This window comes from Nycticebus coucang, chromosome 21, assembly GCF_027406575.1.
Source record: "Nycticebus coucang isolate mNycCou1 chromosome 21, mNycCou1.pri, whole genome shotgun sequence".
In the NCBI taxonomy this organism is placed as follows: domain Eukaryota; kingdom Metazoa; phylum Chordata; class Mammalia; order Primates; family Lorisidae; genus Nycticebus; species Nycticebus coucang.
Genome location: NC_069800.1, coordinates 66,651,050 through 66,665,037, shown reverse-complemented (window position 1 = coordinate 66,665,037; position 13,988 = coordinate 66,651,050). Strand labels below are relative to the sequence as shown.

Here is a 13,988-nt window from a genome sequence, read left to right as displayed (position 1 = left end):
AGCCTCGTGTCCCCAGGGGCTCTGCTCAGCCAGGCCTGGGCATGTGACAGGGGTCTCTCTTCAGCAGACCATGACCAGAGGCAGTGGACAGCTGCTGCCCAGCCCTGGAACATGTTGCTGGGCTCCCCAAGCCACCCCATGCACAATTCTGAGGAGTGAGTCTGGTTCAGGGGGTCCTTCTTTCTTAAAGTAAATTTAAGAGGCTCAGCTTTCACAGTAGTCAGGAAAGCGGCTTGGACAGAAGCAGCTGCCCCTGCTGGTAGACATGGGGGTTTGGGTGGGGGCCCTTTCAAGCCCACATTTGAGCTGCAGGTGCAGAGGGGATGTCCACCCACATCACCACCCAACAAGGAGCACCCAGAGCAGAGCACCCAGGATTGCCAGGGGGTTTCAGGCCAAGGGAAGAAAGAAGCAGAGGTTAGAGCAGCGTGGACACCAGCTGCCAAGTCCCTGCCCTGTCCAAGGCCTTTGTTACCAGAGATCAGGAAGGAGGAGAAATGTTGAAATTCTGTTGTCAAGAAATGTCGAGCTTTATTTTCATGCCACATTAGAGCAGTCTGGTGGCAGGGTCCCGAGAGCTGGTACCTGTGCAGGCTGCAGGCACTGGCCCATCACCCCCCAGGGGCACCTTCAGCGCCTTCTGCTAATTGAAACCCTACTAAGTAGCAGAGCAAAGTCTCTGGATTCACCCAGCCTGTCTCCTCACTGCCAGTCCAGCACCCAGACCTGCTGGGGGGACCCAGTTAGGGGGACCCACGTGGGGAGGAACCTGGCTGCCCAGATGCATCCTGAAATGGGGACACGCAGAGGAAGAAGCCCCTTTCTGCAAAGCAAAGACCTTTCTGCCTTAAGGGAAAAGGCATAATAAACAGTCTGGCCATCCACGCAGGTACCCAAACCCACAAGCTGCTGACGTCAGGCTGCTGGCCAGGCTGGTCCCCTCGAATGCAGCATCACTGGTGCGGAGAGGCCCAGGCCTGATGTGTTTCAGTTGTTTGGTTTGGACAGAACATGGAGAGACCTCTAGGTGTTCTGTCCACACCCAGAAGGCCAGGCGTGGTGGGATTCCCGCCTGTGAAATGTCCCAACCGACAAGACAGAGAGGGGCTGGGAAGCGGCGAGGGGGTGGCTGCTAATGGGCACCGGTTCCTTTAGGGATAATAGAATGTTCTGGAATTCATGACAATGGCTGTACAATGTTGTGAATGTGCTGATACCAACCAATGACCTGCTTTGGGTTGGGTGGGGTGTGCGTGCGAGAACTCTCCCTCAACGCAGGTCCCAGCAGGCCGTTTCTCGTCTAACCACTTGCTCTGCCTCCAAAGCGCCTGAGGCTGTGGTCAGGCCCCCAGGGCGGCCAATCCGTGCTCAGCTGTTGCATTCCGGTGCTCACGGCCCAGCCTGAGACTGGCCAATGAGGTCACAAAACCAGGGACTTGCTGCCGCCTGGCGGCCAGGGAGAGAACCGCCCACACTGGGTGCCTCCCCCCAGCCCCAGGAACCATGTAGGGACTCAGTCCTGCCCTGGACACAAGGATGTCCCCAGACAGTACCAAGAGGCCAGGCCACTCAGTTGCAGGTGACAGAGGTGCTCTGAGCTCACCGGGCAGGTAGGCCCAGCTGCAGTGCTGGGAGGTTCAGTACATTAAACGCATTTTCCACTTCTAGCATTTTCAACTAAGGATAAGGTTTTGGAACATGGCTCTACTGTAAGCCAAGAGGCCTCTGTAGGCCTCTGGTGGCTGTGGGATGGACACACCCTTCATACGCCTATCTCCAGCAGGAGAATCTGGGGTGGAGGATCCCTTGAGCTCAGGAGTTAGAGACCAGCCTGAATACGAGTCTCTACTAAAAATAAAAAATTAATGGGGCATCGTGGCAGGCACCTATAGTCCCAGGTGCTTGGAAGTCTCGGGTAGGAGAATCACTTGAGCCCATGAGTTTGAGGTTCCTGTGAGCTATGATGATGCCATGGCAACCTCTGCCCAGTGACTCTGTCTCAAAAAAACAAAAACAAAACAAAACAAAACTCTAAGCAAAAGATGAACAGATATCTCTCTCTCACACACACACACACACTATATATATATACACGCACACACACACACACACAGGTGGCAGATAAGGGTGTGAAAAGATATTCCACATCATCTTTTATTAGGGACATACTAATTGAACCTATAGTGAGAAACCACCATGCACTTACTGGAACAGCTAAAATCCGGGGCCCTGACCACAGGGGTGCTGGCGAGGGTGTGGACCAGCGGGAGCTCCCTGGCTGCCAGGGTGCAAATTGGCACGGACACTTCGGAAGATAGTCTGTTAGTTCATTACAAAACTAACCAAATCTTACCATATAATCCAGCAATTGTGCTTCTTGGTATTTACCCAAATGATTTGAAAACTTGTGTCCACAAAACAGTCAGCACACAGAGGTTTAGAGCCACTTTACTCACAGTAGCCAAAAGGAAACAAACGAGTCATCCTTCAGCAGGTGCACAGATCTGTGCTGTGCCCCGAGGACAGGCCGTCTGTCAGTGACGGAGAGAAATGGGCAGCTGAGCCACAGAAGATGTGGAGGAAACCAAAGTGCATTTCACTGAGTGAAGGATGCCGGTTCTAAGAGACCACACCCAGAAAGGCTTGAAATGCTGCATGTTAACCGCTCTATGGACCAGGTCACACTGCATGCTCTGTAGACAGTAAAAATGCCAGCAGAGCCATTTTCAGACCAACAAAAACAGAGAATTTGTCACCAGCATTTTCTCAGCAAGGAAAACATGGACAATTCTTCTGGCAGGTCATGAACAGCCAGAATACACAGGACACATGAAGTGACACTGTCCTGTGACCTGTAGTGATGGGCACAGACATCCCACAGTCCTCAGAAAGTGGGACGCTGCCCTGTGACCTGTAGTGATGGGCACAGACATCCCACAGTCCTCAGAAAGTGTGCAGCACAGTGAACCCCAGTGGAAAACCAGGACTTCACAACAATGTGTGGACGCTGACTCACTTATTGTAACAAAGGCCACACCAGCAAGAAGCTGGTAACAGGACACACGGGAGCAGGAGATATGTGTGAACTCTCTCCACTTCCTGCTCATTTTTGCCTTAAACCTAAAACTGCTCAAAAAAATAAAGTCACACATACCTTGGCACATTGTGACAATACTGCTGAAAACCAGAGAAAATATTAAAAGCAGCCAGAGCCCCTGGTCACAACTAGAACATGGGACTCCAGAAGCCCCCAGGCCCATCGGTAATAAAGTCCCAGAGAAAAGTAGGTGGAGCAGGAGCCCATTGAGGAAAGGAAAAGGCAAAGGCAGCGATCGATCACCGTGCATGGGCTCATCTGGGTCCTGACCTTGTATGAAAATCGCAGTTATTACATCATGAAACAAGTGGGAACAGGAACACTGATTTCTTAATGTTGTCAAGCCTATAGTCATCACTGGTTTTTAGATGTGATAATGATACTGTGCTTACCAGCTTTAAAAAAAGATCCTTATCCCTTCTTGACCCATTCTGAAATTTTACAGACAGAAGGATGTGATGCTTGGCCTTTGTTTAAGATGACAGGAAGCGCTGTAGGTGGGGCCAGGTGATAATCACAGGTGGAGGCATGGGATCATAAGGGTTCATTTTACTATTTATCCACTTCTATGTAGACAGAAATTCTCTATAGCAGCAAAAATTTGCTTCCTCAGAGGTCAGAAGAAAAAACCTCAATCTTAGGTGCTCTGACTGCTCAGCAGAAACAACAGAAGCCAGGGACAGTCAAATCTCTTCAAAAGCTAAAAGAAAATGAGAGCCAATGTTGAATTTTAGGGCCAGCAAAAATTCTGTTCAAGAGCGAAGAGAAATAAAAACATTTTCAGACCAACAGAAACTGTGAGAATTTGTCACCAGCATTTTCTCAGGAGGGGAAACACAGAAGGTTCTTCCGACAGAAGCAAAGTGAGCACAGCATAGAGACTTAAGAAAAAACAGAAATGGAGAGGTGGGCGCCACGTAGGTGGACACAGGTGGTAGTGTCTGGATGAGACAGCAACGCCCATGTCTCGGTGGGGTTACCCGGCACGGCTGTCAGCCATTTACACTTTACAACCACTTGCCCTACAAACCTGAGTCTCTGCATTAGCAACAAAAACCGCAAAAGTGTCAGAAGACTTCGAGACACCAAGTTTACATGTTATAATGTCTGGCAGCAACTAACAAATTGGCCAACAGTGCACTTTCTTTTTTTTTGGCCGGGGCTGGGTTTGAAACCGCCACCTCCGGAATATAGGGTCGGCGCCCCACTCCTTTGAGCCACAGGCTCTGCCCGACAGTGCACTTCTTACAAACCAGTCCGGGGACAAGTGGAATAACTAAAAATATTCAATTTTAACAATCTAAATGAGAGCATAAAAGAAAGAAAAAAAAAATGGCCATAGAGCCAGCAGAACAAATGCAAATCACTCAGTGAATGGGCAGGTCTGGAGTGAAGGGCACCCGCGACTAGACAGACACAGACAGGAAAATGGTTAGATGAGGCTTAAAAGAATAACCACCACCACCAGATATTGTTTATTAGATACACGTTCAAAAGTAAGGCTATAGAAAGGCTCAAAGTAAAAAGATGAAAAAAGAGACATCATAAGAACATGAACTAAAAGAAAACAGTGCAGGCACATTAACATCCCAGTAGACTTTATAACTAGTGATGTTTTTTGCTTTAAAAAGGGACAGTTCTTAATAGAAGTTTCAACTCACCAAGCTGTCGATCTACACACACATAGTACATAGGTTTCAAATCCACAAAGCAGATGTGTACGGAGGAGACAGACTCAGTCACAGAAGACAGTAACAAAACCCAGTGACTAGCAGAAGAAACGGGTGCAGACACACTCTGTAACACACAGTTGTTTTCAACAATGCAATCACTTATGGAACACTGCACCCAGCAACTGTAGTGCTCTACAGTAAATATAGATATACACAACAAAATACATAGTCTATATTGTAAATATGGGTAGAATGTATATATTATAGAAAGCTATTATACATAGCTGTGTCTATAACAAGTAAATATGTAAACTAATATACATTCTTTTCACCCAAAGCAGATTGTTTGTAAAAACTGACCATATGAGGTAGTCACAGGGGTTTAGGAAGAGGTGGGAGGGAGAAATTGGAGAAGCCCAGGGAATTCTTAGGGCAGTGAAACTCTCCTGCAAGATGGCACCTGTTACCCCAAATTTCTAAGAACCCATGGAATGCACAACCCAAAAGCAGGGCCCAGGTGTGAACTACAGAGCGTAGTCAGCAGCTGTCAATCCTGGTTCACCACTTATCAGGAATGTGCCAGACAAATACAAGATGTTAGTAAGTGGGAGCGGCCGTGGAGGAGGGGCGTGTAGGAACTCTGTACTTTCTTTACTTTCTTTCTTTCTTTTTCTTTTCTCTTTTCTTTCTTTTTTTTTTTTTTTAGACAGAGTCTGCTCTGTCACCTTGGGTGGAGTGCAGTGGCATCATCATAGCTCACAGCAACCTCAAATTCCTGGGTTCCAGCAATCCTCTTGCTTCAGCCTCCCGAGTAACTGGGACTACAGGCACCCACCACAGCATCCAGCTAGTTTTTCTATTTTTTAGTAGAGATGAGGTCTGGCTCTTGCTCAGGCTGGTCTCAGACTCCTAAGCTCAGACCATCCACCCGCCTCACTCACCTAAAGTGCTGGGATTACAGGTGCGAGCCACTGCACCTGCCTTGGAACTCTGTACTTTGATCAATTTTTCTGTAAAACCAAAACTGCTCTGATAAAAATAAAGTGTATTAATTTTTTAATTGCCCACATATTGGGCCTTAAGTGTATCTTAATAGAGTAATGTCTTTAGGGAATAAAACGTTCAGATTCATCCTGACACACTCAGCAGAACAGCTTGGGGAGGGGCTGTCAGACTTGCCCTGTGGTCTGGCAGCTTTGGTTTGTGACATTTCGATACCTCGTAAGAGGCTTCACCCACCTCTCTCTTAACCTAGAGGCAAGCGCTGTACACACACAAGGATCTAAAGGATGGGGGCACGATGAGACTGCCTGCCCTGGGGAGGTGACTCCCTGACCTGACACATTGTAAGAGCCATCCTCACTAACTGCAGTGTGATAAAATCAGAAGCCAGCAAGAAAGAAAAACCCCAAATGGTAGTCAAATACCTGTGTATTTCCCCAAGATTTACTTACAAAACTTAGAGCTGCTTTCCTACATGAAATCTACTTCCATCTCATAGAAATTTAAAGTCTTGGTATCTACAGGGGCAAAGTGGTAGTGCCCTGAGCCTGACCCCTGTGGCTGACAGAGGTCACCAGCTTATAGGCTGACTTCTCATAGCTTATCCTTTGGGGCTGGGGAGGGTCAGGAAGGCTCCTGGAGGAGGGGCCCACATCCAGGCCTGAGGGGCGTTTCAAGTGTGGGGATGGCCAGACCAGGGAACAGAAGCCATCGCGGTTGTCAGCACAGCCCACCCGACTGCCAGGGCTGAGCACCAGGGAGGGCCTCTTCGCGAGGGGACCAGCTGGCTGAGAGACCATGAGTGCCCACCCCAGGAACCCACCCTGCCCTGCAGGTCACCAGGAGCTGCCCAGAATTTTAGGTGGAAAGAAAGCAGAAACCTACATAGGGACAGAGATAAGGTGACATCATCAGAGCCAAAACCACCCACGCCAAAGCCCAGGGTACTCCCTGCAGCTCCCACGTCATTTGACCACCCTCTCTTCTATGCTCCGGTGATTCTCACATGCATTACTTAGGTAACAGCTCCTCAAAAGCCAAGGAGACGGTTTTGGGTGATGAATTAACTCCTGCTGACACAGGCTCTACTTGCCTCCAAGACATCCCACCTGAATGTCCGCTGGGCAGCACCTCCCTGGGGACTCTGAAGGCCCAGTTGGTGGAACATGATTTGGGAGGTCTGCCTCATACATGCCCCACCAAGAGGCCACAAACCAGTAGCTCCCGTGTATCAAACGGATGGACCTAAAAGATATCACACTGACAGGCCAGTCAGGAAAGACCCATAGTGTGTGACTGCATTCATACGAAACATCTGGAGGATGAGACCCACAGAGACAGAAGGAAGGCTGGGGGCTGCCAGGCTGGCCTGGGGAGAGGGGTGACAGCTGAAGGGTGCCAATTATCTATTGGGGCGACTAAAATGTCCTGGAAATGACTGCAGTGATGGTTATATACGCTGTGATGGTACTAAAAATCTTTGACTTTTATGCTTTAAATGGGTGATTTGTACAGGATGTGAATCACGTCTAAATAAAGGTGTTCTGAAAATAACTTGGAACACAAAATATCTTCCTCTCCTTATCCGGACTAGCCAGTGTGGTGTTAGTGGGGAGTGAAGCAGTGTGGAGCCCACTGGGCTGTACAAACGTGAGTGTTGTTAATAGGAGTTCTGTGCAGCTTCCACTGGCTGACAACTGGAATGAGAGCAGACAGCTTGGGGCCATGGATTCTTCCCCTTCCCCAATCTGGATGGCCAGAGCCCGCACCCACAGGAGGGCTTCAAGGATTACAGTGGTGAGCCACCAAGCCTGGCTTGAAATAAATACTTTTTTCTTTTCTTTCTTTTTTTTTTTGAGACAGTCTCAAGCTGTCACCTGGGTAAAGTGCTGTAGTATCACAGCTCACAGCAATCTCAAACTCTTGGGCTTAAGCAATTCTCTTGCCTCAGCCTCCCAAGGGACCACAGGTGCCTGCCACAACACCCAGCTATTTTTCTTTTTTGTTGCTATGGTTGTCATTGTTGTTTTAAGCTGGCCAAGGCCGGGTTCAAACCCAGCAGCCTTGCTGTATGTGGCCTATGCCCTACCCACTGAGCTACGGGTGCCACGGAAATAAATATTCTTTAGGCATCTTTCAGCCAATGTCTGTGTTTGAGCTCTCCCTGTCCAATACTGGCCAATGCAGCTCTTTAGTAAAATATGCTATTTGTTGGCAATGTCTAACAGGAAAAGTTAGGACCTTCTAAATGACATAAAGAGTGACACCACCTACTGTGTCATGTGAACTTCAGTGTGAAGTTCCTACTCTCACCACAAAAAGGTGGCATCTTCTCAGCCCAGAAGCAGGGCATTGTCCCCAGAGCCACACCCAGTAAGCCAGGAAGCAAGAAGGCAGACCTCTCCCAGTGTCTCCTTCCTTCTGCCCACAGACCCACAGGACTTTGGGAGGTAGCGGGGTTTTTCTGGGCTGCTGGTGGCATTTTTGGTGCTGTGCAGTCTTTCCACTCTGCAGACCAGGGTGAAACTTGCCCACAGTCCACAGCAGGGTGCCCTGGACCCCAGAGCCAAGTCCTCTCCTGCCCCAACCTGGGCTGGCTTGGTGACCCCATGGTGCCTCATGTTGCTTACCCCCCACCCTGACAGCCATCCCTTCCCCAAGACATGACAACCAAAGTCAGCAGCAGGGGTGGCCTCTCCACATCACCTCTCCTGGGGAGGACAAGGGAGCCAGTAGTTGAGAACAGCTGGGGTTGGCATACCCACCCACAGGGCCGTTGTGAGACCACATGTGTTACAAAGACAACTCTCAATTTACAGACACAGAAGCAGTCCAGGAAGCAGGAGCAGCTGGCCAGGCAAACACCTCAGTCAATGCAGGGCTCCGTTACCAATTGGGACTGCACTGTTTCCCACCCTCCATGGCTCACCTGCCCCTGCTCACGGCATCCAACCTCAGTTCAGAAATCTCAGTGATGGCGATGGCAGGTTTCTCCAGGCCCTCCAAATGCGGGGACACCGGTGCAACAGCGCCTAGCTTCCTCTAGAGCAGAACCCAGGAGGGGGCCCCAGAACCAGCACCTTTGCCAGATGGGGCCTTCAGAACTGCCGTGGAGCGCCCTGCACGCGATCTCCCAGATAGCCAGCAGGTGGCAGCATCGGGCTGCAAACGCCGTCGCGCTCGGGGGTTCCGGCTGGACTTCAGGATGGGGCGGGTCCCACCGGCGGCCTTCCACAGGGCTGTGCAGCTGAGGCAGGTGCTACTGAAGGTTCTTATTACCTGGCCATAGGAAATTGGCTCAAGCCCTCACTCCACCTGGGGAGTTCAGACATCCCAAGGCACAGCCCAGCTCCGGACTGGCCGCAGCAGGGTCCCGCCCTAAAGGGAGTCCTGCCAGAGGCGGACCTCCCGCCAGTGGTGTCAATTGCTGTGTATTCCTCGCCGTGCTAGCTAGAAACCCGGGGGACCCCCAACTGCTTCATATTTAGTGTGTCCACACTTACCATCCTAATCAACATCTGTCCCCCCTTCCCCCAGTCCTGAGTCTGCCAGGTAGGACTGCCCCTCCCTCAATGGCCCCTGCCAGCTCAGGGGGTCTGGAAAGACCCAGAAAGATGTGCTCCCATGGATACCGCTCCTCCCATAAATGCCAAACTCCCCACCATGGCCCAAGTGGTTCCACAGGGCAGTCCCTGCCCCTCCATCTCTGGGCCCCACCCTGCCTCTTCCATCAGCTTCCCCACCTAAGCCTCTGGGCCTGACACCCACTCACCCCCAGACTGAGGCACCCACACTATGGCCTCCTGTCCACCCCAGGGTCTCCACCAATTTCCCACCTGTGCCTGACATCAGCCAGGGAGACAGTCTAGGGATGCCAGGGCCCCTCTGCACTCTGGACAGTGTGCACTGGGGATGGAGACTTTCCCTCCAGAATCCACCGCAGGCCAGATAGTGATCCACTGTTTCCCATGATTGCATATCCACATTTGGGCAGGGCTCCCCACACACTCACTCAGCAAGGACTGGTTTCCAAAACCTTCCAGAGGGCACACGGTCCTCACCCATTCACACCACTAATGCGCTTCAGACACCAGCTCACATTCCTGGAGTACCTGACAGCAGATGAGTCCTGCCACCTCCTGCTGGAGACAGGCTGACCCCACCTCTCAGCGCGCAGGGGCAGCAACTGCTCACCAACTCAGTGGGTGTCTAGGCAGGTTCCCGCCCCTGACACATCTGGGACCCTGGCTTTCACTCCCTGTTTGAAGAAGAATTGAAAAGGTGGGTCCCGAGGCTGATGGAATTCACATCAAATGTGGCTAGATTCGAGAGGAGGTGGTGACTTTGGAGACTCTGGTGAAACCCCTCCAAGTCGCCGGTTCTCCACTGGCGCATGCGAGGAAGGTTAGCTAGCAGAGGGTGAGGGTCCAGCGCGTCCCCGATAGGTTCCAGCCTGGACACAGGGCGCCCGAGCGGAGTCGGTACGGATGCGATGCGATGCTCCGCGGCTCGACCACCCAGGGGAGGGCCCCCGGCTGCAGGGGACTGGCAACCAGACTGACCGAGGCGTGTGCACATGGGACGAGTGAGCTTGAGGGCAGCAACCCCAGTTCGCAGGAGAAGCAAGTAAGAGCTGTGGGTCCTGCTGTCCCCACCATAGCTCCGTCCAGCCCTCCCGCTCCCTGGATCTCAGCAGCTCTTGACACCAGCCCGTCGGTCTGCGCCGCGGTGGAGCCCGGCTCCGGGAACAGGCGGTCTCCAGGTCCCCTCTGATTGGACAGCTGCGAAGTCCCAACGGGAGCCTCGGAGCCGGAGCCAGAGCCCGCCCCCGGGCTGGCCTCGCGCGCTGCCGCTGCGAGGAGGAGGGAGAGGAGCAAGAGAGCGAAGGCGAGGAGAGGGCAGAGGGGGCGCCCGAGGGGCCGCGCGCCGAGGCGCCGCAACCCGCAGACAGCAGTACGGACGTGCAGACTCGGGAGCTGCATCGCGGCAGCGGCGGTGGCCCGCTCGGGCGGGCCTGGGGGGCGGCGTGGCGCGGCCCCGACCGTATGAGCGCCCGCCCGCCCGGTCAGCCCTCGAGCCCAGAAGGCAGCGACATGGCGGAGCTCAAGTCGCTGTCGGGGGACGCGTACCTGACGTTGGGTCACGGCTACGCGGCGGCCACTGCAGGCCTCGCCTACGGGGTGGCGCGGGGGCCTGAGGCGGCCCGTGGGTACGGTGCTCCGGGCCCGGGCGGCGACATCTCAGCGGCACCTGCACCCCGCGCCCCAGTCCCGGCCGCCGAGAGCAGCGGCGAGCAGAGCGCCGACGAGGACGACGCCTTCGAGCGGCGGCGGCGGCGCGGGCCCGGGGGCGCGGCGGACGGACGGCGGCGGCCCCGGGAGCAGCGCTCGCTGCGGCTCAGTATCAACGCACGCGAGCGGCGGCGCATGCACGATCTCAACGACGCGCTGGACGGGCTGCGCGCCGTCATCCCCTACGCGCACAGCCCGTCGGTGCGCAAGCTCTCCAAGATCGCCACGCTGCTGCTCGCCAAGAACTACATCCTCATGCAGGCGCAGGCCCTGGATGAGATGCGGCGCCTGGTGGCCTACCTCAACCAAGGCCAGGGCCTGGCCACGCCCGTGGCCGCCGCGCCCTTGACGCCCTTCGGGCAGACCCCCGTGTGCCCCTTCTCGGCGGGCACCGCACTGGGGCCCTGCCCGGACAAGTGCGCCGCCTTCTCCGGAACGCCCTCGTCTCTTTGCAAACACTGTGGCGAGAAGCCGTGACTCCGCCAGCTCGTCCGCTCCTTCCGCACGCGTCCTTCTGTTGTGCTCTGCCGGGATAACCGTACCACTCTGCCAGGACAAGAGAAGCCTGGATGGACCCAGGGGAGGCGGCGGCCCGACCTCGCTTCCAGCCCTGCGCAGTGAACGGTTTGGAGCTAGCTGCGGGAAGCGCAAAGCTGGTCCGGCACGGGTTGCGCCCGAGAGCGGGACGCTGGAATCTGCTCTCCCGACGTCCCCAGTGCGCTGCCTGGGGTCGTCACGTATAAGGGGATTGGGGTCAGGGTGGAGACCCATCGCATTCCTTCGGGCACTGCCGCCCACCCCCTAGAAGACCACGGCAGGGCCCCAGGGCCGCCGCGAAGGCGCACACTGACGCAACCCCAGAGGAGCGGTCCTACCTCGAGCCGGTCCCGGGCGCGCGGAGGATGGAGATAAGAGTGTAGTCGGCTTGGCCCGCGGTGAGGATCCCGCGTTGGGGCTCGACCTCGGACCCCAGTCCGTCCCTCTGGCTGAAATACAGGCCAGGAGTCTGGTTGGGCGTGTCCTCGAGCCCTCGCGTAGCCCGGCAACCTCCCGCTCCGCCAGCTCCGAGACTCCAGCGATTCCGCGGCTCGTTGCACCCTGACCGACCCAGCAATGGTCGTTTGCAAAATCGGGGCTGCCCGTTCAGGAAGTCAAGGGCAAAGATCTTTTTGGCTTTTGCCAGGTCCGAGTTTGTTCTATTTATTTTCTTGACTGACTGGACGCCATCGTCTGCTGCCTGGGAGTCTGAGGGATTTGCCCCTGGCAATGGCCACGCCTAGGGGGAGCAGGCTGGGATGGAGACGGCTACGTCTGCCCTCTGCCCCAGAGCCTGGTGGAGGGGTCCTCACAGCCCACGCCCTCACTTGACCCTGGAGGGTCGGGGGAGGGCCCCGGTCCAGCCTTGGCGTCCAGAAAAACCCCCTCCCCACCAATCCGAACACGTTTCTGAGGGGGAGGCCCGGCTCCGGGTGAGTACGCCCCTGAGGCCCTCGCGCCCCCGCCGGGTGTGGACTGATCAGGGTTCTGTGCCCTTCGTGTGGATGTGCAGCTCAGAATTCTGCATCCTCCAGTGTCCGCGGTGCCTGGAGGCAGCCCCGGGGAACGCGCATCCGCTAGTTTGCGTCCAGCGGCCCGGCCGGACTCACCGAGTCTCACTGGCGCCCAGCGCGGGTGCTGGCGGGCAGAGGGCAGCCCTGCAAAGCGACGTGTCCACAGCCGCGGCTTTAATTAACACATTTCAAAGGCCCTTTTGTATTTGCAAAATGAAGTGTGTGATTAAGTCTTACTCATAAAGACGTGCTTAATATTGGTTTCTGCTAATTTCCATTTTTATTTCTTCATTGTCTTACCTCCTTAGCGTTTCAGTTTTGCACATTCAAAAAGCCGAGCGCTGGAGACTGTTGTTCAAATGCGTTTTAGATAAATTATGGGAGGAAAATTGGAAACTGAAAAGTCCTTTTACTTCTGGGGTCATTTCAAAGTGATCTTACGTTAACTTGCTTATTCTGACTCAAACCAGAGACATTTGGTAATCCTTTATATTCAGAATAATGTATTTGATTTCAATTTATTTTAAAATAAATAACTGATTTTAAATGAATTTAATTAATTAATATCAAATTAGTGTTCGTTTTTAATTGAATTCATAATAATTTTGAATTTCAAATAATTATGTCAGTCACTTTTGGCCACTTCTAAAGCAGAGTCTGAAGTATCTCTGAGATGCTCCAACCACTCTATCACCAACCACTTATTACCAAATATATGAAATCTTAAGAAAAAAGGTGAAGGGGAAAAAAAATCTCTCTTCCTCTCTTTGAGGAAAACCAATTTTTAAAAAGAACCATTTCATTAATCAAAAATTATCTCAATAGCTCGGAGGTTTTCCTTAAAGTTCAAATTGAACATTTTTTAAATTGCAAAGCTGTTTCTCTGCTGTTCTCCACAATGTTTGCATGCCTTTCTCTGGGGTGGAATCGAGGATTTCAGAGTGACATCAGGTAGTTCCATCAACCGTGCCCTCTCCTAAAGCTCTCTGCCCTCAAGTTTGCACAGTGAACTCCCTTCCTCTGCCTGTGTGCCCACCGCTGGCAAACAGCAAAATGCAACCAGAACAGGCTCTCTGGAAACATCTGGTGGGTTTGAAAAGGTTCTAGGCTGTGCTTCTGCAGGTGTGTCCAGGCTTCTGAGACTTACTTGGAAAGAACTTCATTACCACTCGTGTACCCCAAGAGCAGTGCGCCTGCATGCAGATGGGGGAAAAATTAAATAGGAAAAAGCATTGCTTATAACTCAGGTTTCAATTGATCGTCTGAAGAAACTTGTTTTTAGATTTTTTTTTTTTTTGCAGTTTTTGGCCGGGGCTGGGTTTGAACCAGCCCACCTCTGGTATGGGGCCGGCGCCCTACTCCTTGAGCCATAGGT

General features: G+C 53.1%; 1 protein-coding gene across 1 annotated transcript; it reads left to right on the top strand.

Annotated features, from left to right (window-relative positions):
• Window positions 1-10,817: 10,817 nt before the first annotated feature.
• On the top strand, window positions 10,818-11,540 carry BHLHE23 (basic helix-loop-helix family member e23). Its single transcript, XM_053573459.1, has one exon. The coding sequence runs from the start codon at window positions 10,818-10,820 to the stop codon at window positions 11,538-11,540; it is 723 nt and encodes a 240-aa protein (XP_053429434.1).
• The last annotated feature ends 2,448 nt before the right edge of the window (window positions 11,541-13,988 follow it).

Coding starts and splice junctions, on each gene's coding strand:
- BHLHE23 (XM_053573459.1), top strand. CDS start 10,818: ATGAGCGCCCGCCCGCCCGGTCAGCCCTCGAGCCCAGAAGGCAGCGAC.